Genomic DNA, 27,657 nt, shown 5'->3' with positions numbered 1-27,657 from the left:
GGACCAGGAGACCAAGGAGTCACCGAGGAAGACGGCGTAGCCCGATGTGAACCGGCGCGTGTCGGGGCACCCTGTCCAGTCGACGTCGGAGTAGGCGACGAGCTCGAGAGGCGACGAGCGCTGGAGGTGTAGACCATGCGTGGTGGTGCCGCGTAGATAGCGTAGTATCCGTCTGACCAGAGCGAGGTGAGGAGCACGCGGGTCATGCATGACGAGGCAGCACTGCTGGACGGCATAGGCGATGTCGGGCCGCGTCATGGTCATGTATTGGAGAGCGCCGACGAGACTGCGGTACTCCGAGGGATCGGAGATGGGGGCGCCGTCGGTGGCGGAGAGCTTGGCGCGGGCGTCGACCGGAGTGGACACGGGCTTGCAGGCCTGCATGTTGGCGCGGTCGAGCAGCTCCTCCGTGTACTTGCGTTGCGACAGGTAGAAGCCACGCTCGCTGCGGGTGACTGCGATGCCGAGGAAATAGTGCAGTGGCCCGAGATCCTTCATGGAGAACTCCGCGAAGAGCTGCAGTTGCAGGTGTTGGAGCAGTGTAGTCGACGAGGTGGCGAGGACGATGTCGTCGACGTAGAGCAGGAGGTATGTCGTGCCGCTGTTGTTGTGGAGGACGAACAGCGAGGGATCGGCGCGCGAGCTGGAGAAGCCAATCCGGCGAGCGTACGCCGCGAAGCGGGCAAACCAGGCACGGGGCGCCTGCTTGAGGCCGTACAACGATTTGTCAAGAAGACAAACGTGGTCGGGGTGGGCGGCGTCGACGAAGCCGGCTGGCTGTTGACAGAGGACCTGCTCGGAGAGGCGCCCGTGGAGGAAGGCGTTGTTCACGTCCATCTGGTGAACCGGGCAGTCGCGGGAGGCAGCAATGGTGAGGACCACGCGAATGGTGGCAGCCTTAACCACGGGGGAGAAGGTCTCGTCGAAGTCGACCCCCGGGTGTTGGGAGAAGCTGCGGACGACCCAGCGCGCCTTGTACCGCTCCAGCGTGCCGTCGGCTTTGAATTTATGCCGGAACAGCCACTTGCCGGTGACGATGTTGGCGCCGGCTGGTCGTGGAACGAGCCGCCATGTCTGGTTATCCATCAGAGCCCTGTACTCCACCTGCATTGCAGACAACCAACGTGGATCTCGCAGAGCAGCCTGCACACTCTTTGGAACGGGAGAGATGGATGTTTCAGTGGTAGCGGAGAGGTTGGTTTGATATTTAGGGTTAGGGAGAAATTTGTCGGCCTGCGCGCGGGTTTGCATGGGGTGGCTGGGAGGTGGCAGGGGAGCGCGACGGCGGACGGTGGGTGCGGGCTGGGGATCCGTGTCCGCAACAGGCGGTTCGGCTGCCAGGATAGCAGGGTCCGGGGTCGGGGTAGGGTGGTGAGGTGTTGGCGGCGATGGCGCGGCGACGGTAGGGGAGAGAGGCGCGTCAGCTGGGGTAGCAGGCGCGCGCGGCGGGTAGGGCGGTGACGCGGTGGCAGCGGGTGGCGCGGCAGCAGCAGGACGCTCGTGAGAGCGTAGGGAGCGGGGACGCCGCGGCACGAGCAGGACGATCGCATGATCGAGGAGAGGGGCGGTGTCCGTGGGTGGTGCAGGGGTAGGTGTTTGAAACGGGAACGTGTGTTCATCAAACACGACATGGCGCGATATGACGACGCGCCCGGTCGTCCTGTTAAGGCACCGATAGCCCTTGTGGTCAGGTGAGTACCCCAGGAGGACGCAAGGTGCGGAGCGGGGCGCGAGCTTGTGGGGCGTAGTGGGCGTCATGTTGGGGTAGCATAAACACCCAAACACGCGGAGCGAGGTGTAGTCTGGGTATGATCCATAGAGTAGGAAGAATGGGGTTTGGTCATGGCGGGGGTGACATGGTCGACGGTTGAGCAGGAACGTGGCAGTCTGGAGTGCCTCTGCCCAGTACTCATATGGCATGTGTGCGTGCACGAGGAGCGAGCGAGCAATGTCATTGAGCGTGCGCAGTGCGCGCTCGGCCCGCCCATTCTGTGGCGAGGAGTATGGGCACGACATACGTAGGACAACGCCAAGGGAGGAGAAGAGCGTGCGCGCGGCCTGGTTATCGAATTCTCTACCATTATCTGTTTGTAGGGTGAGAACGGGGAGATTAAAGTGATTATGCACGAAAGCGAAGAAATGGCGCAGTGTAGGAAAGACGTCTGATTTATGCTTGAGCGGGAAGGTCCAAGCAAAATGGTTGTAATCATCGAGTAATAGGAGATAATATTGACAACCAGATATGCTCATAACGGGCGAGGTCCATACATCACAATGAACTAACTAGAACGGGAAATACGGCACATGATCGGAAGAACTGAAAGGTAACCTAGTACTTTTGCCTAGTTGACAAGCATGACAGACATGGCCGCCACAGCCCGTGTGGTCGAGGGAGGAACGACGAAGGGTGTGATCAAGAGCATCAGCGCCAAGGTGTCCGAAGCGCTGGTGCCACAAGTCATGCGAGACGGCGGTGAGTGCATGATGAGCCTGGACTGGTGCATGGGGCATGGGGTAGAGCTCGTCGTCATCAGAGTTACACCGGAGGATCACCTTCCTCGTGCTTCGATCCTTAAGAGAGAAACCAATATCATCAAACTCAACATTAATGGGGTTTTCTCGAGCTAGCTTTTTGACAGAGATTAGGTTTTTGATGAGGGGGGGGGAGACGAGAACATCGTTGAGGGAGAGAGGGGAGGTGCGTGTGGGGATGTTGAGGTGCCCGGAGTGCATGACTGCAAAGGAATCCCCGTTGCCGACTACAATGCGAGCAGAATGACAAGGCTGTGAGGAGGAGAGCATACCAGAGGAGGAGGCCATGTGCGATGTGGCTCCAGTGTCGATGTACCACTCTGCACCAGGCGGCGTGATCGGCTGCTGCTGCTGCATCGTCAGGTTGTTGAGGGCCTGGACGAGGGAGGCTTGATCCCAGCTGGGCGTGGAAGAGGCAGCAGAGCCCGCAGCCGGGGCCCCATACAGCGGATGTGGCGGCACGGCGGGCTGCCAGACAGTCGGCGCCCCGTAGTTGGTGCTGTTTGTTGGCGTCGCGGACTGGTGGTAGGCCATGCCGGCGAACGGGGCGGCACCGCCAGGTCGTGGCCCGAGGATGCCGGCGCCCGGAGCATGCGGACGCCAGGGCATGGGCCAGGCGTGCACCATGCCAGTCCATGGTGCCGGGGCTGGAGCAGCGGGGCGAGGGGGCGCGCCGCCCCCGCCGGAGTTGGAGGACTTCCCCCCGCCGTAGTTGGAGCTCTTTCCCTTGCCCTTGTAGCGGCCGCCGCCACCACAGGTGGTGCCACCACCAGTGTTCCCGCCGCCGTGGTTGGTGTTGGGGGCGCGGGCGGCGTGGAGAGCGGTGTCCGTGGTGGTGGAGTCGGCGGCCTGGCGGCTTTCCTCCAGGAGCAGAAAGGCGCGGCAGCGGAGGAAAGTGGGGAAGGGGGTCTGCATGGTGAGAATAGGTATGGCGTACCGAAAACGCGGGTGCAGCCCGCGGATCATGTTCAGTACCTGATCACGATCGTCGACAGGGGCGCCGAGATCGGCGAGCCGGTCGGCGCACTCCTTGAGTTTGGCGAAGAAGGAGATGATGGACATGTTGCCCTACTCGAGGGGCGAAATTCGGTGGCGAGGAGGACCACCTGGTGCTCGCTGTTCTCGATGAAGAGGGTGCAGATCGCGGCCCACACCTCGGCCGCAGTCGCACCACGCTGATGGATGAGCGCGAAGATGTCGGCGCCGACGCGGTTGTAGAGCCAGGACACGATGTGAGCGTCGTCCTGCATCCAGCCCAGATCGGCACGGCGCGGTGCGCCGGTGAAGTGGTCGGCGACGCCGCTCTTCTGAAACATCACCTCGAACAGGGTACGCCAGTGGGAGAAGTTGGGGGGGTTGAGAGAGAGCATGATCGGTACGTGTTGGTTGATGAACACGCGGGAGAGGGGAGATGGATTGGGCGGTGCAATGGAGGAGGTGGCGCTGGGGTCGGGGACGAACAGAGCACCACCGCGGTTGAAGAGGGATGGGGTGAGGAGTGTGGGGCGGCGAGCTGCTGGAGTGGCAGGAGAGCCGCCGGCGCATCCACCGAGACCGAAGCCGGGAGGGGGAGGAGGTGGTGGAGGAGGTGGTGGAGATGGAGCGGCCATGGTGGGGTGCGGTGAAGCAGTTGGAAGGAGAGTGCAGCAGAAGAGGTCTATCGACGCAGGAGGAGACCGGCGTCTGATACCATGTGAACAAGAAGGATCGGGGAAATAATGCACCTTGGGTGCTGCTGTATTCCTCTTGAGGTATATATGGTGTTATAGTACAACAGAGAGAGCGCATAACGCAGTGGGGCGGCGTGCTGCAGATCGTGGTGATCGTGCATGTCGTGGGAGAGCTATACAACTGAGCTATACAACAAGTGTCAGTTAACAGAGACGAACAACTTCCGTGACGATGCATACGACGGCAGTGACACACCTTCTGATGGGATCACGGTTGCGCTTCGTGGAGCAGTGTCCGAGCCGTGCCGAATTATGGGTCACGTATATTTGGTTCACGTATACTTGTGATATGTTTACAGTTATTTACCTTCTTAGTATATAAATTTTTTTGGTTAACCTCAATCTCTCCATTACGTGTACGTGTTATACATGATTATAATGGAATCCCTTCTCTCCTTTTTTTCATGTTACAATGAAAACTTTCTTGTTTTCTAGCATACGTGAGATATAATTTTTTTTGAATAGCAGATAGTATAGTACCTCATAGCCTGCCTCATTATTCCTGGCGCTAGGAGTCCTTGCCCCGGTGAAATTCCTAATCTACTGTCTCCGGCACGGCAACTTAAGATAAATTTTTTTTGCTGAATAGCATACGTGAGATATATGTTAGGCAGCCTCATACGTGAGATATATGTTAAGCTGCCTAGAGAATCTAGACCGTTGAAATATCTTGGTTTTACATTGATAAATCATGGTCGTTTCTTTTCTATCGTTTTAATAATATGATAGATAGATAGATAGATAGATAGATAGATAGATAGATAGATGCCAACGCCACCAATTCATTTTTTCTTAGCAATCTACCTTTTGGCGAAAATTCGCTATTATATGCTTATTATTGCATATTATGAAAAAACATAATTATGTGTAAATTGTGTGCATATTTATCACAATTAGTGTTTTAGCTTTGCGAGAGATTTATGCCAGACTATTTCTCAGGTAATTCTCTCTAAATAACACTGCATTTAGACTGCAGGTATACTGTAGCAAATTGTGGGCCAGAGATACTTTGTTTTGGCCGCATTTGAACTGTCACGGTCAAAAAAGAAAATTACCTCACACTCTGACACCCTCTCTTATTAAATATTTATGTCATGCATGCATTGTCTCTCTCATTTTTTTCACATGCATGCACACATCACAAATCTCTCTCAGTAGCGCTCTCTCTCTCTCTCAAAGACATGCATGTCTGTGCACAGCAGACAACACCATCTCTCACGAGCGTGCTCTCTCTCTCTTGTTTTCTCGGGACACAGTCCAAATCTCACAGGCATCGTTGCGGCTCGCCTTATTAGGTTTTTTTTGTGTGGCTGCGCATGTTCACACCTACAAAAAAAGTGACTGACCGAATGCAATTTTCAGTCGATTGACGCCTAGCCAGTCCCAAAAACATCTTGTCCCACTTGTAAAGTGATGTGCGCTAAACTTGGGCTAAACTTGGACTAGTCCCAGCTGAAATGTCTCGTCCGCTCGGACGCCAAAGATTATGAGTAGGCGGCGCCAACCTAAAAAAAACATTGATTTTGATAAAAAAAAGTTCAGAAATTTTAAAAAAAGTTCATGCATTGAAGAAAACAAAAAAGAAAAAGGAAATAGAAAAGAAAATAGAAAAAGAACAAGAAAAAGAACTGGTTCTTGTGCCTGATTACATTGCCTGTTAGGGTTTATGACACTCTGGGCGAGTGTTTGACAAAAAAACTACCACAATTGGAGGCTTCCGTCGTCAAGCCATCGGTCGAAGCCAGCGTCGGCGAGGCATCGGTCGAAGCTAGCGTCGCGGCCATGCTAGCCGGCCAGTGGAGCGTTGTGGGCATGCTAGCATGTAGCCGTAGCCTCGCGTGCACTGTGCTGGCTTTGCATGCTAGCTTGTATGCGTGCTGGCATCGGCCTTGCGCTGCGTGCGTGTGCAGCTGTGGCGTAGCCGCCGCCGTCGCGAGCGTGTGCGCCGTCGTGCGTGAGTGAGCGCCGGCGGTGGATGGCGGCAGAGGTGGCTTGCAGATGCACACGAGATGTGTTTGAAGAAATGTCAAAGAAAAGGAGGGAGGAGAAGGAAGAAGAATGATACTGACGTGTGGGCCCTCATCTGTAATAACGGTCAACTTAATGGTTAAATAAACAGAGTTGGCTTTGCCGCCACGTCAGCACTGACGGGTGGTGTCGGGGATATACCCCGCGGTGTAACCCGGCCGGAAGCATGACCCGGCCGGACTTGGCGTCTCATTGGCAACCCGTCAGAAGATTGGCGACTCATGCGTCTGGCGGCTCACTGGCGTGACGACTCACGAGCCTGGCGACTTAATGATGGCCCCGACGGCGGGTCAGATGGACAACAAGGCCCAAACCCCAGAAGGCCGGCTCACGTTATGATGGGCTGGATTAAGAGGAAAGGGATGACAAATATTTCCTTTACGAGGAAGCAAGAACCGGACTTGTATCTGGCTTGTAATAGAAGATAGGCCAGTCCTAATCTTATTTGAACTCCACATGTAACCCGCCCCTCTAACTTATATAAGGAGGGGCAGGGCTCCCCAAAGGGAGACAGAAAACAAAAAACAAGATCTAGGGCTAGACACAAAGAGCCGGCTTACCGGCGACTCTCTCGTAATCATAATGAGACCTAGCCACAAACAGCATGTAGGGTTATTACCGGATGATGCGGGCCCGAAGCTGTCTAAATCCTCGTCTTGTGTGTTGTGTCTCTCAATTCCGCTCAACCCCTTTAAGCTACCACATAGATACGTTGGCCTCGCGACTAAGTCATTTCATGAGGACATCTGCCGTGACAAAACCACGACAGTTGGCGCCCACCTTGGGGCTCGCGCATGGTGATAATGAGTTCTTGGAGGGTCTTTCCTTAGGATCTGAGAGGCTCACGATCTGCCGGATGAAGAAAAGCCGGTCAGAAGAATCTACATCGACTCCGTATTCAGTCATCAGAAATCAGATCAATTCTCATCTCAAGATCAAGGGCAGAAGAAAAAATAACAACAGGATCGATTTGCTCCTCTCCGACGGCCAACAGGATCGTCTTAAAAAAGAAGAAGCGGACGTAGCTGGTACAAGCTGCAATGGTTTGGGTCCGATTCAGATTGAGAAGGAGAAAAGGAAAAAGTGTTACAACGACATCCACGCACGAGGATCTAGGAGTTCCTCTGGTTTGACCGGTTCTAGGTATGGCTATCCACGTGAAGGCCAGTGTCTAGGAGTACTAGTTGTTCCATAACCGGCAACGATGCAGAAAAGGACACGGATCCAGTTAAAAAAAGGTGTAAGCCGCCGAGCCAGTTACGACCCGGCACGGAGACGGTGATGACTGAAAATCGACAGCCACGACCCGGATTCGCCGACACCGAGCCGCAGCAGATTTGGAGGCCACAGACAATTCCTAGGTAGCAGAAAAATAAGGGGAGCAGCAGGAATTATGGGCGTGGATGATTCTGGCGTCCTGTGATGAAGCAGATACAAGATCTATTTTTAAATCGCTGCACCCGGACAAACAACTCTGATGACCAGTTTGATACACTGTTTGAGAAAAATATTATTCAAGAGCGGTGGCAATAACGCTGTCCACATGCGTCAAGGAGTAATAAACACTTGATATGCATCAGGCACATCCGCATGGATAGCAAGGCATTCAAAAGCAATCGTTACTCAAAAACAAAAGTGAGAAAAGACAAATGAAGATCCGTGTAGGTGCTGGTACTGCATCAGGCGTGCGTATGTCTGGCTATCTTTCACTCGAGAACGTCCAGCGTTATCCACTATTGGTATCCGCGTTCATCCGGAAAATAAATCAGGTGCTATCTGTTCTCAGTATTTTTAGCACGTATTAATACTTCTTAGAACAATTACTCTGTCTTTTAATATATTTACGCAGGACAAAGTCCACTACAAAAGTGACGTCATGCCATGGACATGAGGTTCACACCGGTTTAAAACGTTGCGGCCATCTCTCGCGACCGCACGAGCTTACAACGCTGCGGCCGGTTCACGCATCCACACCGGCTTATAATGAGGAGGATAACTATTGGCCTGACGTATCAGGTGAAATCCATCCATTATATTTTTTGTATTATATATTGCTTTCTTTAAAAAAAGCAATTACTTTGGGTTACGATATTTTTTAATGCAGGACAATTGTTCACTGCAAGAGCGATGGTCATGTCATGGACATCATGCACTAGCATCTGACCCGCCATAATGATCAACAAATATCTATGCAAGCCACGGCCTCTGCGCCCAGTCTACATCAACACGACGCGGCTGGCTCACCCGTTCGCGCAGCTTACCACGCCTGCGATTGACTTGCCCGTCCGCGCTGGCTTACAACGCCGCAGCCGGTTCACCTGTGATTGATTTCAGTGCCACCATGGCGATCATCAACTCCGCGGCGGACAGTTTCCGGCCTAACATATCAGGTGATATCCATCTAAGGTCTATTTTTAGTGCATATTATTTTTGTCAAGGAACAATTACTCTGGCTTGTGATGTTTTTGAGGCAGAACAATTGTTCATTACATCAACATGATGTGGCTAATTCGCCCGTCCTCGCCGGCTTACAACGCCGTGGCCGTCTCTCGCGACCACACCGGCTTAAAATAAGGAGGACAACTTGCCCGTCCGCACCGGTTTACAGCACCATGGTTGATTCATCTGTCTGAGCCGCCTTTGATGTTGCGGTCGTTTTTACCGTCCGTCTCTCGCAGCCTGGTCTACATCAACGCACCGGGCCGCACTTGTTTGGATGAGCTGTTTATTGAGTATGAGCAAGTCACTACTTGGGAAGCCCGGTTTCCTTCCAACAAATTGGAGGTAAATTATCATGTATTATTAGCCGCCGTCTGCACTGGATGGCTCAATGGGCAGGTGCACAAATCGTCGCCACTACAGTTTGGTTAAGCTTCAAACAACCAGTTGGAAGGAACCATTGGCCGAGTTGCTGACACGGCTCTTACGGGATCATTTATAACCCGCCGCAGTCACCTCAACCTTCTGTGGATTCACATCGCGTTATCAACGCCAATGATATACACCTTCTGCTATGGTCAAATATAGAGAATGTCAAGCCAGCTCTTTGAGTCATCTTGAGACTCGGGGGCTACAATGGTATGGCTCGGCAAAACTAGCCGGTTTCAATGAATTCAAGAACTCCGGGTCATTGAAGGGAAGATAACCCGGCCTCGGAGGCTACTTTTTATTGGCGAATATTTAAAGGCCGTCAGAAAAATGTCCGGCTCAAAATGAAGATTCCGGTTTAAAATATAGCTCAAGAGACATCTCTCTCCTGCAAAGCTTTGAGGCTATCAAGTCCGGTTCAAAATCCGGCAAGTTCGAGTTCTCAGAAAAATTAAAGGTTGCCAAAAGAACTTGCTGCCATGATGCGCGGTTCAAACTTGGATATCATGCCTTACGGCTTATCTTATTATGATCACTTGGGGGCTTCCTGCTCATCGAGCATAGCTATCAGTACCCTCTTGATCGGCGCAATGCCAAAACTTATATGGTCACTTGGGGGCTTCCTGTTCAATCATAGGTCGTATTCGAACCAAAGAGAACATAGCTGTCGAAACCCTTTTGATTGGCATACTGCCAAACCCACTAGGGGGCTTCTTGATCGTATCCGAATCATAGCTCAACTCCTTTGGGTCCGACGTGGATCGTATTCGAATCTGCGTCGTTAAACAAATCTCAAGGTCATTTGGGGGCTTCCTGTTCAAACATAGGTCGTATTCGAACCAAAGAGAACATAGCTGTCGATACCCTCTTGATCGGCATCGCCAAAGCCACTGGGGGCTATATGATCGTATTCGAATCTTAGCTTAACCCCTTTGGAACGGTTTACTGATCGTATCCAAATCAGAAGCCTCAAAAAGTTTTATTCTGTCTCAGGTAAAGTTTATTGCAGCCACAATTACTTAACTTGAGACCTTTTTGGGATTATATCTCAAATATGCATATGTGTTTTATGCTTAACCCGGCTTGACTTTTGGCTATAAGTCGCCAGTTTATGACAATCATCATCTATGTGGAAGCATTGGCTTCTAAGGATTGGGTTATCACCCTTACTGCACAGGTTATGTAAGACGGCAGTACAAATTCAATATCACAGTGGTTATATGTGAGATATTATGACCCGCCCTGGTTTTGACGTTAAGTCGGTAGGGCATATGTTGTTTAAACTCTCTGTAGGATTTACAGAAATATGACATATAAATGATTAAGTTCGAGCTCATTACCAAAGTTGATGCTTCAAAATGATTATCCATTCTGGATTTTTCTCAAAAGGCTATAAGCTGCCGGGTCATAAAAATTCCGGTTTACAATGAAGGCGTATTGAATCGCCATCGGCCAAGAGCCACCGGGTATTCAAACTCCGGATTTACTTGTCAACAGATAAGGTATTTGAAATCTTTAAATAGCCAAACTTGGCTGGATTTTCGTTATGATATTGAATGATTGAGGTTTTCAAACCGGGTTATTCAAATCTTTAATAGCCAACATGATTGGATTTTCATGATGATATTGAATGATTGAGGTTTTCATACCGGATTATATTATTCAAATTTTGAATAGCCAACATGGCTGGATTTCTATTATGATTATCAATAACCAGTATTATGATTGAGGTTTTCAAAGTCACTTTAGCGCAACAGCTATTATCTTTATCAATGGGCATGATTTATTTTACAACGGAGGAAATAGTCCCGAGTCGCTGCAGGCTTACGACCCGACACTTGGGGGCTACATTATTCAAGTTGAGGTTACATCAAATATGCAAGTCTCATGTCGCCGCAAGCATGCACCATGACACTTGGGGGCTAATGCAAAGTCATTTTTATTGGCCTTATTGAAGACCCGACTCATCCCATTGTAATGAGCCGGCCCTCGTGGGTTACCAATTGCTCCTGTTAAGATTCAAGACAATTCTAGGATGACCCGGCTACACTGCTATGACTATAGCCGACTCATGGGGGCTACACAGCTAGATTTTATTTAAAGCCATGGTGATAAGTCCCGGCTTATTCATGCTGATTAAACCGGCCCTTGGGGGCTACAGGTAATATGGATATAAGTGAGAAATATGTTCAAATTCTCAGTTTTGAGCAGATCAGATTGGCCCGGTGTTTGCAACAATCATGATCCGGTGTCACCAATAATTATGACCCGATGCCGGCTATAGTTATGACCCGGTGCTATCAGCATTTACAAGCCGGCAATTTTGGTTATGATAACTCGGCAAGATCTACATCTTTAAGCCGGTTGAAAATCAGATGAGTATTTCAAGACCTATATTTTTTAAGCCGGCGCTTTGGAAGCCAACTCAAATGGATTCTTTGTTTACAATATTTCTTCTACAAGCAAATTGATTGTGAAGCTGGTCTATTGACCCGGATTTTCTAGAAGAAGGAAATGACAAGGACTTAAGGATGTTCAGGTGCCGGTTTACAAGAATTCTTAACCCGGAGCACAACCTGTCAAATTTGCTCTTGTGTATATTTTGCAACATAAGTTTACCGTGGATAAATCCAAGCTAAACTTGGGGGCTAATGTCGGGGATATACCCCGCGGTGTAACCCGGCTGGAAGCATGACCCGGCCGGACTTGGCGTCTCATTGGCAACCCGTCAGAAGATTGGCGACTCATGCGTCTGGCGGCTCACTGGCGTGACGACTCACGAGCCTGGCGACTTAATGATGGCCCCGATGGCGGGTCAGATGGACAACAAGGCACAAACCCCAGAAGGCCGGCTCACGTTATGATGGGCCGGATTAAGAGGAAAGGGATGACAAATATTTCCTTTACGAGGAAGTAAGAACCGGACTTGTATCCGGCTTGTAATAGAAAATAGGCCAGTCCTAATCCTATTTGGACTCCACATGTAACCCGCCCCTCTAACTTATATAAGGAGGGGCAGGGCTCCCCAAAGGGGGACAGAAAACAAGAAACAAGATCTAGGGCTAGACACAAAGAGCCGGCTTACCGGCGACTCTCTCGTGATCATAATGAGACCTAGCCACAAACAACATGTAGGGTTATTACCGGATGATGTTTTCCGGGGCCCGAAGCTGTCTAAATCCTCGTCTTGTGTGTTGCGTCTCTCAATTTCGCTCAACCCCTTCAAGCTACCACATAGATGCGTTGGCCTCGCGACTAAGTCCTTTCATGAGGACATCTGCCGTGACAAAACCACGACAGGTGGGGTCCGCCTGTCATAAATGCATTTAAATTGTCTAAACTGGCCCTTATCCAAAATTGGTAGTTTTAAGTCACAAAATTACAATTTTTGGTAGTTTTTGGTCACTTTAAAAATGTGGTAGTTCTGTGGGACGGAAGCCCCAATTGTGGTAGTTTTTTGTGAAACACTCCACTCTGGGCAGTATATTTTTACCAGGAAATGGTTGTCGAACATGATCTGTACTGTACTGATGGGAATTGGGAATTCTGAACAATAAAATGTTTTGCAACCCGTCCAGAAAATTATTTTACTAATCTGCATTTTCTTCCATCAATTTAGAGTTCAATTTCATTCTGTTGAACACAAGAATTTACCATGGGGCTGCATCCTAATTAATCCTAATGATAATAAGCTGTTGTAGAAAATAGCACGCTGTAGGAGGTTCTGACGTAGCCGGTTCCAGTTGAAGCTTGAAGCTTATATTAATTATATAGAAGGGCTTTCCAATCCTTATTTACAAACAAAGGGGTAACCAAAGTCTTCATTTGTTCTGGCGTACGTAATTTGCAAGCAGGTGGGCAGCTCCATTGCTCTCTCTTGCAATCCTAATATATGCAGTCTGCACTCCTGGAAATTTTCCATCAATCTCTGTCTTGCAGTAGTCAAAGTAGCAACAGGGGCCTGTTCTCTAATTTCTTTGACATCACCTCACACACGTCCGTGTAGTCCGTTTCAACCACAACCGCCCATCCATCACAGCGACAGCTCTGACAACACGGGCTTATCTTTCTTCGGGTAGAAGAAAAGAAGACCACGCAATTATGGTCCCTTCCAAGTAGCATCAGCAAAGGAACACAGGCCAGTTGTCCTCAGCCGTATGGTCTTCATTCAACACAGGCCACTTGCAAGTCAAGGAAAGCCACCGTGATTTGCTGTTTACATCATGTCATCATGAGATTAGACAGCAGGGAACATAATTTCTCTCTCTCTCTCTGACAGTTCCATTTTGAATTTTTGACTGGCGAGCCTGAAGATTCTACAAACTTTCTTCCAATAAGTATTGACTGGCTGCCTTGGAAAGCCACACCGTAGCAATGCATTTTGCAACCCCAATATCCTCCATGAGTGCAGCCGCAGCCTGTTGTTGCCTCCTGCTAATTCTAGCCACCACGACTGCCTCCTCTATCGATGCACAACTAGCTGATGGTGGGTGCTTCACAGATGAGAGGGATGCACTGCTCTCATTCAAAGATGGCATCGTAGAAGATCCGCACGGCCTCCTTTCCTCGTGGAATGGCCAGGACTGCTGCCTCTGGAGTGGTGTCAAGTGCAGCAACATAACAGGTCATATCATCAGGCTTAACCTCCGCAACGATTTCTTCTTGGATGATCTCGTTTCCTTGAACTCCAGAAAGCGTCACGGGATACATGGGAAGATAAGTTCATCTTTGCCTGCTCTGCATCATTTGGAGTATCTAGATCTCAGTGGAAACCATCTCGGGGGAGTTGGTGTACCCATACCAAGATTCTTGGGCTCTCTCGAGAGCTTGGTATATCTGAACCTCTCTTGCATGAATTTTGGTGGTAAAGTGCCTCCTCAACTCGGTAACCTCTCTAGATTGCTATATCTAGACCTCTACAACCAATGGAATTCTTGTTAAATTGTGATCCAAATTCCAGTATCATATTGGACTAGACGTAGTACATACGGTGTGGGCCTTTTGCGTTGGTACCGACGCGTACGAGTACAACTCGTTTACTTGTCCTACAAGGACTCCTATGTGTTGCCCCTCATATATACCCCATGTAGTCGCACCTCAGACGGTCTGTCGTCTCGTGCTTGTAATACTCCTCCTCATAGTGATTGCGCCTTTGTGCATCCGTGGTTTTCTCCCGCAAGGGTTTCCACGTAAAAATCCGTGTCTCTCGTGTCTCGTTTATTTCTCGTTATTATCTAACAAGTGGTATACAGAGATGAGGTTTCAGATACGTGATTGAGATCGTGACAGATTAGGGTTACGGTCTGTTCGGCCGCCGCCGTTTTGCGATTCATCCGATTGTTTTTTAATCCGCCGAGACCGACTCAATTTCCAGTCGTGCGGAGATCCCTCAAAGTTGCAGTCGTTCTTGCTGTTCCGCTGTGTTGCCGCTGCCGCTCCGTACACAGCATCCACATCCGCTGCCGCTCACGAGGAAATCAAGTCCCGAGGCGATCTGTCAGCTGTCAAATCGCAATCCGTCCACACCTTTTGGTTAGGCGCTGATCAGCCACGTATCAAGTTCACGTACAAGGCTAATTTATTTCTGCTGCTGCTACTTCGCCACGTGAAGGTGCTAGTGCATAGTACTAGTACGGCTCTTGTTTTCCATCATCGATTGCTACGGCCACTAGCGACTACCAGGTGCTATTTTTCTCTGGTTCTTTGTCCGCATATTAATTCCGTCAAGACTTTTTCTACCGGCTTGTACTATTTTGTGAACACAGATTTATCGATTCATGGCATCCATGAAATACGATCTTCCGCTGCTGGACCGTGACACAAGGTTTACCCTATGGCAAGTCAAGATGCGGACGTTGTTGGCACAGTCCGACTACGATGAAGCACTGGATAATTTTGGGAAGAATAGAATTCAGAATTGGACTGATGAGGAGAAAAGAATTGATTGTAAGGCTTTGTCACAAATTCAACTCCATTTGCATAATAATATTTTGCAGGAAGTTTTGAGCGAGAAAACTGCCACCGCTCTATGGTTAAAGCTGAAAGGGATTTGCATGACTAAAGATCTCACCAGCAAGATGCATCTGAAGCAAAAATTATTCCTGCACAGGTTACCCGAGGGAGGTAATGTTTTGAATCATATTTCAGAATTTAAAGAGATCATATCCAATCTAGCTGCAATGGAGGTTAAGTATGAAGAGGAAGATACTGCTTTAATGTTAATTTGTTCAGTGCCAAGTTCTTATACCAATTTTAGAGACACCATATTATACAGTCGTGATACTCTCACGCTTAATGAAGTTTATGAAGCTTTGAACTCTAAGGAGAAGATGAAATTAATGGTGCCTCATGATGGTTCATGTTCATCCTAAGCAGAGAGATTATCTGTTCGTGGCAGGACAAAGAAGAAGAACTCCAATAATGGAAACAGAGGCAAAAGTAAAAACGGCTACAGGGGCCAGTCACAATCCAGAGACAAGAAATATTGCAGATATTGCAAGAGAGACGGGCATGACATCTCAGAGTGTTTCAAGTTGCAGAATAAAGAAAAGAGGAAAGGTAACAAACAAGGTGAAAATTCTGCTAACGTTGCTCGTGATGATAGTTCCGATGATGCTCTTGTCGTTATTGCTGGATGTGCTGAGACCAATGATGAGTGGGTACTTGATACTGCATGTACTTTTCATATGTGCCCGCATAGAGATTGGTTTAATACTTTTGATTCCACTACTTCTGCTGGTTCCGTTTTGAGTTTTGATAATTCACCATGCAAGATTGAAGGCATAGGTTCTATTCGAATCAAGATGTTTGATGGCATAATCAGAACTTTGACAGATGTTCGGTATATTCCGAAGATGAAGAGAAATCTTATTTCTATGAGTGCCCTTGATGCAAAGGGGTACAAATATTCAGGTGGAGATAGTGTTTTGAAGGTCACCAAAGGTTCCTTTGTTGTGATGAAAGGTGACTTAAGTTCGACCAATGGTCTTTATTACCTTCGAGGTTCTACCGTTTCAGGTAACGCTACTCCAGTTGTTTCAAAGAATTCTGATTGTGATGCTGCTAACCTTTGGCATATGCGTCTTGGACATATGAGTGAATTTGGTTTGGCAGAGTTAAATAAGAGAGGTCTTCTTGATGGATATGAACCTGGTAAATTAAAATTTTGTGAGCATTGTATCTTCGGCAAACACAAGAGGGTGAAGTTCAACACTTCGGTTCATACAACTGAAGGTATTCTTGATTATGTGCATTCTGATTTATGGGGACCATCTCGCAAGAAGTCACTAGGTGGTGCTAGTTACATGCTGACTATTATTGATGATTATTAGAGAAAAGTTTGGCCTTATTTCTTTAAGCATAAATATGAAGCATTCTCAACATTTAAGGAGTGGAAGATTATGATTGAAAGACAAATTGAAAAGAAGGTAAAGATACTTCACACTGATAATGGTATGAAATTCTGTTCTATGCAATTTAAGAATTATTGCAAGTCTGAAGGCATTGTCAGACATTACACCGTTCCTTATACTCCTCAACAAAACGGTGTTGCTGAGCGTATGAACAGGACCATTATTTCCAGAGCCCGTTGCATCTTGTCCAATGCAGGTTTGCATAGGCGTTTTTGGGCTGAGGCCGCTTCCACTGCTTGTTATCTCATTAACCGTTCACCATCTATTGCTCTTAATAAGAAAACTCCAATTGAGGTATGGTCTAGTTCACCTGCTGATTATTCACAGTTGAGAGTTTTTGGTTGCACTGCTTATGCTCATGTTGATAATGGAAAGTTGGAGCCTAGGGCTGTTAAGTGCATCTTTCTTGGTTATAAGTCTGGTGTTAAAGGTTTTAAATTATGGAATCCTGAAACCCAGAAGGTTGTTATTAGCAGAAATGTTATCTTTAATGAATCTGCTATGTTACATGATGTTTCATCTACTAATGTTCCTGTTGAGAGTGAACAGCAGCCTACTGTTCAGGTGGAGCATGTTATTGATTCAGGTGATACATCTCGTAATGAAATTGTTGATGCACATGATGAACCCGTCATTAATGATGATCATGTCACTCTCACTCCAAATCAGCCTATTGTTCCACCCAGTTGGAATCTTGCACGTGACAGAGTTAGACGGGGTAGTAATAAACCTGACAGGTTAATTGAAGAGTGCAATATTGTTTCTTTTGCTTTATCTGTTGCAGAAGAAATTGAAGGTAACGCCGAGCCTTCTTCATATTCCGAGGCTATTATTTCTAGTGATAGTAATAAGTGGATGACCGCTATGCATGATGAGATGGAATCACTTGAAAAGAATGACACTTGGGATTTAGTAAAATTACCTAGAGAGAAGAAACATATTCGTTTCAAGTGGGTTTTCAAGAGGAAAGAAGGTGTTTCTCCTAATGATGAGATAAGATATAAAGAAAGGTTAGTTACTAAAGGTTACAGTCAGATTCCAGGTATTGACTATAATGAAGTCTTTTCTCCTGTTGTGAAGCATAGCTCTATTCGCACTTTACTCAGTATTGTTGCCATGCATGATCTTGAGCTTGAACAATTGGATGTTAAAACTGCATTCTTGCATGGAGAATTAGAAGAGGATATTTATATGGAACAACCTGAAGGTTTTGTTATTCCTGGAAAAGAAAAGCTTGTTTGTAAGTTAAAGAAATCTCTTTGTGGATTGAAGCAATCCCCTAGACAGTGGTACAAGAGATTTGACACCTTTATGCTCTCTCAAGGTTTCAAAAGGTCTAACTATGATAGTTGTGTTTATTTGAAAACTGTCAAAGGTTCAACTATTTATTTGCTCCTTTATGTTGATGATATGCTTATTGCTGCAAAGAGTATGTCTGATATTAATGAACTAAAGAAGCAATTGAGTAATGAATTTGAGATGAAGGATTTGGGTGCAGCAAAGAAAATACTTGGCATGGAAATATCCAGAGATAGACCATCTGGAAAAGTGTATCTCAGTCAGAAGGGATATATTGATAAAGTTCTTCGTCGTTTTAATATGCATAATGCCAAGCCGGTGAGTACTCCGTTAGCTGCACACTTCAAATTATCATCAGCTTTATGTCCTAATTCAGATGCAGATATTGAGTACATGTCTAGAGTTCCCTATTCGAGTGCAGTTGGTTCACTTATGTATGCCATGGTTTGTTCTCGTCCGGATTTATCATATGTATTGAGTGTTGTCAGTAGATACATGGCTAATCCTGAAAAAGAGCATTGGAGAGCAGTTCAGTGGATTTTCAGATATCTATGTGGTACTTCTAATGCTTATTTACAGTTTGGGAAATCTAGAGATGGACTTGTTGGTTTTGTTGATTCTGATTTTGCTGGTGATTTGGATAAGAGAAGATCACTCACAGGTTATGTTTTCACCATTGATGGTTGTGCTGTGAGTTGGAGAGCAACTTTGCAGTCTATTGTGGCTTGTTCCACTACTGATGCCGAGTATATGGCTATTTCTGAGGCATGCAAAGAAGCTATCTGGTTGAGAGGTTTGTACACTGAGCTTTGTGGAGACTCATCTTGCCCTACCGTATTTAGTGACAGTCAAAGTGCTATAAATCTTACAAAGAATCCAATGTATTATGAGAGAACAAAGCACATTGATGTCAGATATTATTATATTCGAGATGTTGCTGCTGAAGGTGATTTGAAGGTATGCAAGATAAGTACTCATGATAATCCTGCTGATATGATGACAAAGCCAGTTCCGACCAATAAGTTTGAGCTTTGCTCAGGCTTAGTTGGTATTTCTCACTAGTCATATGGACTTTGACGCACAAGGTGTTTATACTGATTTGAATGGAGTTATTCACTTTCTTCGACTACTGAAGGGAATTTGGCTCAAGGTGGAGATTGTTAAATTGTGATCCAAATTCTAGTACCGTATTGGACTAGACGTAGTACATACGGTGTGGGCCTTTTGCGTTGGTACCGACGCGTACGAGTACAACTCGTTTACTTGTCCTACAAGGACTCCTATGTGTTGCCCCTCATATATACCCCATGTAGTCACACCTCAGACGGTCTGTCGTCTCGTGCTTGTAATACTCCTCCTCATAGTGATTGCGCCTTCGTGCGTCTGTGGTTTTCTCCCGCAAGGATTTCCACGTAAAAATCCGTGTCTCTCGTGTCTCGTTTATTTCTCGTTATTATCTAACAATCCTGATGGTGAATTCTTTGTTGGGGACATATCGTGGTTAGCGCGTCTCCCGTTGCTGAAGTTTCTTGACATGAGTGGTGCGAATCTCGGCACTATTGGCAATTGGGTTCAAGTGCTTAACATGCTTTCTAATCTAAGAGCCCTTCGTCTCAGGGAGTGCAGACTTGTTTTTCCACAAACATCTGTAATGAATTCTAACCTCACATCCCTTCGGATGCTTGATCTATCAAACAATTGGCTTCCCACCTTAAATCCAACCTACTGGTTCTGGGATGTTGGCACCATCAGGCATCTTGACCTTAGTGGTAATGAAATTGATGGACCATTCCCAGATGCAATGGGAAACATGACTTACCTTGACGCACTTCATCTTGGACGAAATCACCTCACAGGTGTTAAATCCAAAGCACTGAAGAACCTTTGCAATTTGAGAGTGCTAACACTGCAGGAGAACTGGATCAACCAAGACATGTCAGATTTTTTGGAGGGTTTGCCTCACTGTGCCTGGAGTAAGATGGAGTTGTTAGATCTGTCTAAGACCAATCTCAGTGGGGAAATTCCAAAGTGGATAAACAAGTGGACTGATTTGAGAATTCTTAAACTCTCTTCTAATAGGCTTGTAGGCTCAGTACCTCTTGAAATTGGTCGGCTCAGCAAACTTAACAAATTGTATCTAGACAGCAACCAGTTTAATGGTTCTGTATTGGAGGAACATTTAGCCAGTTTAGTGAATCTGGAGGAATTGGATTTCTCTTACAACTCTCTGCAATTGATGATCAGCTCAAATTGGATTCCTCCCTTTAAATTGAAGTTGGCTTATTTCCCTTCTAGCAAACTTGGACCTCAGTTTCCTTTGTGGCTTAAAGGGCAGAGAAATATCAGTTATCTTGACATTTCTAATGCAGGCATAGTCAGGGGCGGAGACAGGGGGGTGCGAGCAGGGGTCAGACACCCCCCATCGCCTCGCCCCCCCCCCCCCCCCCTATTAGGCCTCGTTAGATTTTAGTAGTTGTAGTTTATACGTATATTATGGCTGACCTGTTGTTCTAGTTATACGTGTGTGTAGCAGCGCTAATGGCCTAGCATGGCAACTTCTCAGCCCAAAGGCCCAAAGCATACCTAGGTGTACATGTGCGTGAGAAAAAAAAGATTACATCCAGCCGTGAGATCGTGTAGTTAATTCCCTAATCCTTCTCGTAATTACATTCCTGCCTTCTAGGTCTGCTGGCTCCATACATACGTCTTTGCGCCGTCGTCGCCGTCGCCTGTCGCGGCATAGCCTGCCGCTGCTTCCGCCGTTCTGGTTGTGGCACAGCCGCATATAGGGCAGAGGGCACTACACTCGCGGGGTAATTGAGAGAGATCACAACTACTCGTCTGCTACAACGGGTCACACATCAACAGATTGACTTCCAATGAATTCTGGTATATAGTACTCCTTCCATTCCTAAATATAAGCCTTTGTAAAGATTTCAATATGAACCATATATGAATGTATATGGATGCATTTGAAAGATAGATTTACTCATTTTGCTTTGTATGTAGTCCATAGTGAAAACTCTATAAAGACTTTATATCTAAGAACGGAGGGAGTAATCCTGAATCGTTACAATTTGTTTCAAATCAACAATTTTATTTACTAATTAGGTAAGATTGTAATTTAGAAATATAGTTTCACTTCTTGTTTAATGCTTCATGGAAAATAGATTCATTGTACAAGCTCATTGTTTCAAAATATTACTGACAACACAAATCCACTTGAGGAGCAAGCTTTTCTACATGATAATTTGAAGCCATGTTATTATCAAACATATATTTTCATTCATACCAATTCTACTTTTGAGACTATTTTTTATGTGTGTGCTGTGTGTATCAAAAACGATTATTATCTTTCTCGCCCCCCTTAAGCCTAAATCCTGGCTCCGCCCCTGGGCATAGTTGATCATCTCCCGGACTGGTTTTGGGTTGTGTTCTCAAATGTTGAATATTTGAACATCTCTTGTAATCAAATCAGTGGCAGATTACCAAGGACGCTGGAATTCATGTCTTCAGATGCATTTATAATATTTGACCTCAGCTCCAACAACCTCACTGGTGTTTTACCTCAGTTACCAAGGCATTTGGTCGAACTTGACATTTCCAGAAACTCATTATCAGGACCACTGCCGCAAAATTTTGGAGCTCCATTCCTTGGTGATTTATTGCTTTCCGAGAACGGTATCAATGGCACTATTCCCATACATATCTGTCAGCTGCAATTTTTGAACACCCTGGATCTTGCAAAGAACGCTCTAGTAGGACAATTCCCACTTTGTTCAGAAGTATCTGAAGGAACTCAAAACCTGAATACAACCATTTCAGCTCTAATCTTGTATGAAAATAACCTGTCCGGCGACCTTTCATTTTTGCAGAGCTGCCCAGAGTTGACTCTACTTGATCTTGCCCATAACAAATTTAGCGGGGTGTTAGCAACATGGATAGCCAAAAGAGTGCCAAGTTTGTCTTATCTCCGGCTGCGGCACAATATGTTCTCCGGCTCTGTTCCAGTTCAACTCACACAGCTCACGTACCTGCAATACTTGGACCTTGCATACAACAAAATATCAGGATCCATACCTCATACATTGGCCAACATGAAAGCAATGACTTCAGATCATGGGTATGCGCTGGAAAACCCCTTGCATCCGAGTTATGGTAGGACAGGAAACTCGGATGAAGACTATTTATCAAAATATGACGATAGCTTACAAGTGGTAGGTTCGTATGATACCCGGCGAACAGCCCTCCCTCATGGGCTCAGCCCATTTACGTTTTTTTAGTTTTAATTTTTAAAAAATGGTTGCCCTCGGCTGGATTCGAACCAGCACCCTCACGCACTACTTGTAACAACACAAACCATCCTGGACAGCACATCACATTTGCTTTCTTGGCTTGTTTTCCACTTCTTGTCCGGGAGACATAACACCATGAAAAAAACACAGCACCTCCACTCTTTAGTTTACGTCTCTCTTTTTTTTTTTGCACGGTTTTCTTTAGGATATCTAGTTTTCCTGTTTTGTTCATAAAATACTAATATTTGTATTTTTTTAATTTGTACATAAATTTCAAAACAAATGTCCATGCCTTTCAAACATGCTCAGAATGTCAAAATACGAACAGTTTTTAAAAAATAAACGAAAAGTCAAAGAAGACAAAAAAATAAACAGGAGAGAAGATAAAAAGACAAAGAAAAACACGGTTCACGACCTTTGAGAAGGTCCCAAAACAGGAAAAAATGCCTGGGAACCCGAGGTTCCCAAGACCGAGAAAACTTTTTTGCAAATTTCATAGTGAACTTTGTTTTGAATTTTTGTGAAAATATTCAAATCCATGAATATTTTTAAAACAATTGATGAACTTTTCAAATCCGCGAGCTCTTGGACCGGCCCAACACGTGCCCGATGAGAGCAATGTCGTCGCCTAGTTGGGCCAAGGCCTAAGCGTTTTATTTTCTTTTCTATTTTTTCATTTGATTTCTTATTTTTTTTAATTCATTTATCTCTTTTTTGAATACCAAAATACAAGTTTTAACTAACTTTTTAAACTAGTGATTTAAAAAAATATAAAATATTTATTAAATGTTTTAAAAAACACTTACTGTTTTCAATTTTATCCCTTTGTATTTATTAGTTGGGGTCATTTCAAGGATGTCCAAAAAACACCATGTTGAACGGAGATTATTCGGTAAGGTCAGAACGGTTCATCTGAGAGCACTTTATTTTTCAACATCTTTGAAATGGCCCCAATTTCCCCACCAAAAATGATGAAGAAATGGATCTGATTTTTTTCATGGCCTTTTACGAGCAATTCAAGGCACCATGCCAAGTTCATTTGGTTTTTGACAAATTCTGCATTTTCTGGAGTTTCCTTTGTAGAAGAAGACCGATAAAATGGTCGAACATGTTGCAACTTGCATATGGTGTCGAAAATTGTTTAACCTAGCATGGTTGCCTACCATGGTCATTCCCATCCGGGTGCATCCTCATTGAACATGGTCTAGTTTTGAACATTTTTTAAGTGACACCAAATTTTGCAGGCAAGGGGCATGCCTGTGGTAAGGATCCATGCTAGGTTTGAATGATTTCCGAGAAAATATGCAAGTTGCGACACATCCAGCCATTTATCTACCTTTTTTAACCGAGAGAACCTCGGAAAAGTCAAATTTGTCGAAACCAAAACAACTTGGCATGGTGCGTTTAACCGGTAATATAAGATCATGAAAAGATTTGGGGTGAGTTAATGGATGCCGCAAAAACATGCTCTCAAATGAACCCTTCTCGCCTACCCGAACACCCTCTGTTGAACATGATCTATTTTTGAACATGCATGAAATCATCCCAACCTTTTCCAGTAGGCGGGCATGCCCATGGTAGGCATCCATCCCGGGTTTGAATGAATTTCCCACAACGTATGCATGTTGTGTCACGTCCGGCCATTTATCAGCTTGTTTTCATCGAGAGAACTCTAGAAAACGAAAGAATTGTAGAAAACTTAAACAACTTGACATGGTGCCATGATTTGATCATAGAAGGAGGTGGAAAAAATTAGGCCTTTCGAAGGATGTTGAGAAACAACGCACCCTCAGGTAGAGCCTTCTAGCCAACCCGTACACCCTTCATTAAACATGGTCTACTTTTGGAGATTCTTAAAATGACCCCAACCTTTTCAAGCAGGTGGGCATCACCATGGCAGTCATCCATGCCAGGTTTGTACGATTTCTGATAACGTATGCAAGTTGTGACACGGCCGCCCATTATCAAGCATTTTTTTACTGAGAAAACTACGGAAAATGCAAAACTTGTCGAAAACCAAAACAACTTGGCATGGTGCCTTGAATTGGTCATACAAGGCATGAAATTTTTTTGGGCCATTTCAAGCATGTCGGGAAACGACGTGCTCTTAGACGGAGCCATCTCGCCTACTCGAACACCTCCGTTGATCATGGTCTAAGTTTCCTTTTTCCATCTTTTGTAGTGCGTCAAATATAACGCTAAAAAGAAAGATTGTGGTTTTCCTTTTCAACCGGGCTGGTTTTTTCTTCAGTTTTTACATGGGTTTCTATATTATTTTGTTTTTCTTTTCTTTTATTGATTTTGAAAAAAGTTCATCAATAATTCAAATTAAGTTCATTGATTTGGAAAAAAAATAAATTTTTTTTAAAAAAATTCATTGATTCAGAAACAAAGTCCATCAATTTATAAAAAAGACCAACAATTTTCAAAAACAAATTGCCAACTTGCGAAATAGTTCACGAATTTGTGAAGAAAACTGATCAATTTTGGCGGACAAAGTTCACTGATTTGAAAGAAAAATTCAAGAATTTGAAACTTTTTCGTCATTTTCGATTAAAAAAAATCACGAATTATAAGAACTTCACGCATTTAAGAAACAAAAAAAGAAAAGAAAAAACAACCAGAAAATGTTGCGCTTTTACAGTGTTGTATTTCAAGTATAAAAAAACTTACTTAGCACTTGAGGTCCGGTGGCCTAGCTGGTTATTGTGGCTGTGCAAATTGTTGAAGGGCCTAGGTTCGAAACCTGTAGCAAGCACCTTTTTTTGCGGTGTCAGAAAAAAGAAATGATGAATGTGCTGAATGGGCCAGCCCAGCACGGCAGGGTGTGCACGTCCGTTAATATACAGCGTATACGTGATTTAAAAAAAGATACAGCGTATACGTGAAGAGTTTATAAAAAATGGCTATCATGCCTCTACTTATGAAGAGGTATGGGCTAATCTCAGCCGTCCTTGTATTTAGGGGGGTGTACCGAAGCAGAAGTGTACCTTGATTACACTAGTAATATCATTTATATGGTTGGTCTTGACTTGTCCTGCAACAGTTTAGTTGGAGAGATTCCAGTTGAAATAACATCTCTTGTTAACCTGAATAATATGAACATCTCCCATAATCGGTTGTCCGGCAAGATTCCAGATAAAATTGGGTTACTTGGATCATTGAAGTCTCTCGACCTTTCATACAATGAACTCTCGGGAGTAATACCTTCCAGTTTGTCGAACATGACCATGTTAAGCAAGCTGAACATGTCGTACAACAATCTATCAGGAAGAATTCCTACCGGGAATCAGCTCCAGTCGCTCATTGATCCAGCGTCGTCGTACATCGGCAACGAAACCCATCGGGTTTTGCCTGCCCAAATCCATCCTCACGAGAAAATCACAAACCCGTCCCCGTCCCGTCAGCGTGCGCGGGGCTAGCTTTTTGCCCGTCCTCTAAACCTACGGGGAACCCACGGGGAAATCAGCATATTTAAGCAAACATAATAGCAGCAAAGAATAACATTTCGGCAGCAAAAAGAGCATCAACATAAATTGCGAAAATTTCAGCACAATACAATGGTACATGGTTCAACAGCTACAAGGAGCATATTTCACCAGCATAACTCGAGCAAACAGAGCAATAACATCAGCTACAAGAAGCATATTTCAACGGCATAATTTATAAAAAAGAGCAATAACAACAGCTAGAAAGAGCAGTAACAACATCTGCATAAGCATATTTCCGCAACAAACAGGAGCATTATTCAGCCATACATGGTTCAACATGATGTCTAATTAGGCTTAGTGTGGTATTTTGGCGGGATGACGGGTTTCGGGTTCGGGTATTGCTCAAACGGGTTTGAACCCACGAAACGTGTCGGGTTTTATATCTTACCCAGCAGCAGCCCCGCGGGGTTAAAAAGACGCCCATCCCCGTCCCCTAATAGGGTAAAAACCCGCGGGGACGTGGGTTTCGGGGCCCCATTGCCATCTTGAGCAACGACTACCTCTGTGGGCCTCCTCTTTCTAGGAACTGCTCGGGGCCTGAGGTAGTGACTGGAGGGGATCTTGATGAGCATCAAGATGAGACGAGGTATTTTTATCTTGGGTTGGCTGCAGGATTTGTCCTGGGTCTTTGGCTGGTCTTCGTTGTTTTGTTATTTGGTAAGGCATGGAGAGTTGCTTTTTTCCAACTTGTTGACAAGCTACTGCAAGCCATACAAGCATTCATGGGTTGATTCTTCAAGCAGCCATGGAAAACAGTCGATGGGAAGACAGAACTCTTGACGGTGTTTTATCCGGATATAGTTTTCTACTTTGTCCTTATAACTTTGCTCTTTATAGTCCTCTGTAATGTGGGGAATGTTTTACCACTATTGTATCATGCAATATTTTTTATTTTTCTTTATATGTTTGGTCTTTAGTCGGTTGTATCATACTTGTATCGTGCCATGTTTTTAAACAAAATTGCGATCACATCTTCGATTCAATCACAAGTCTCGCTGCCACGAAGCCGTCTGGTCAACAGGGCAGTGACGGTGATGCAGAAGTTGTGGTAACCAATGATTCCAGCAAGGGATGGTGCACATTTCTTCCACGTATTCCCTCCGTTCCGAAATACTTGTCATTGAAATGGATGTATCTAGATGTATTTTAGTTCTAGATACATCCACTTTAGTGACAAGTAATTCCGAACGGAGGGAGTACTAATTACTTCTTTGATTGAATTGGTCGCTTGCTATAGTTCAGTCCATATCTGTTTGTACCATGCACGTCATATCTTTACTCTTTAGTCCGTTGTATCGCTCTACTATTTGATTCCTCTGTATCGCTTTATCAGTATGTATCATGCCATTTTTCTATTTTTCTTTATAACTTTGCTCTTTAACTAGTCGGCTGTATCATACAACTATTTGATTTGTGGCCATTGCTTCCATACGCCCTTTGTGTTATCTCAACAGGCAAGTCTGAGTGCCGCACATTGCTTTCCCTGTCAACAGCAACAGGGCAGTGACGGTCACTGCTCTCTTATTGGCATGGCAGGAATAAGTTATGGTTTCAAAAAGAGATGGCCACAGTCAGTTATTCCATTTATTAATTCTGGGATTGTATTGCTGGCTACCTACAGTCTACCTAGTCCATATCAAAGCTCAACCGTGGAGCACTGCTATGCATATGATATTATGTGTACGATTCTGTACGACAGTGCAAATCAAACCGTCCATGCATACACCACTGGGTTGGTCGGCGTACAGTGATCATAAACGCAAAGTATCATATGTACAGTAATTTCCTTGCATGTTTATTCCGTCAAAATTAAACTTGAGTTTATAAGAGGAATCATTTCCCGGACCATCAAATACGGAGTATTTCAGTTGGCGAACTATATAATTTTCCATCAGCTTGCACACTAGGACATCCCCAATAATATACAATGGTTGAAACTTTGCGTTTAGGATCTCATGGACAGCAGATCAGAGATAATAATACAATGGTTACACACTAACAA

The 27,657-nt window shown here is 45.4% G+C and overlaps 2 protein-coding genes across 2 annotated transcripts; one reads left to right on the top strand and one right to left on the bottom strand.

Annotated features, from left to right (window-relative positions):
* Positions 1 to 2,536: 2,536 nt before the first annotated feature.
* On the bottom strand, positions 2,537 to 4,142 carry LOC147957189 (uncharacterized). Its single transcript, XM_087531608.1, is given in 3 exon segments — positions 2,537 to 2,571; positions 2,805 to 3,611; positions 3,614 to 4,142. Coding segments are annotated over 3 exon segments (1,371 nt in total).
* Positions 4,143 to 13,538: 9,396 nt separating this feature from the next.
* Positions 13,539 to 26,386, top strand: LOC147957188 (receptor-like protein EIX2). The gene is made up of 6 exons (XM_087531607.1): positions 13,539 to 14,094; positions 15,417 to 15,432; positions 19,355 to 20,250; positions 21,272 to 22,090; positions 25,150 to 25,494; positions 26,145 to 26,386. The coding sequence occupies exons 1-6, from the start codon at positions 13,560 to 13,562 to the stop codon at positions 26,384 to 26,386; spliced, it is 2,853 nt and encodes a 950-aa protein (XP_087387733.1). The 5' UTR covers positions 13,539 to 13,559.
* Positions 26,387 to 27,657: the final 1,271 nt, after the last annotated feature.

Source organism: Triticum urartu, chromosome 7A, assembly GCF_056163025.1.
Source record: "Triticum urartu cultivar PI428250 chromosome 7A, HENAU_Tu73, whole genome shotgun sequence".
NCBI lineage: Eukaryota > Viridiplantae > Streptophyta > Magnoliopsida > Poales > Poaceae > Triticum > Triticum urartu.
Note: the sequence above shows the minus strand (reverse complement) of the source record. Positions and strands in the feature narration are given on the sequence as shown.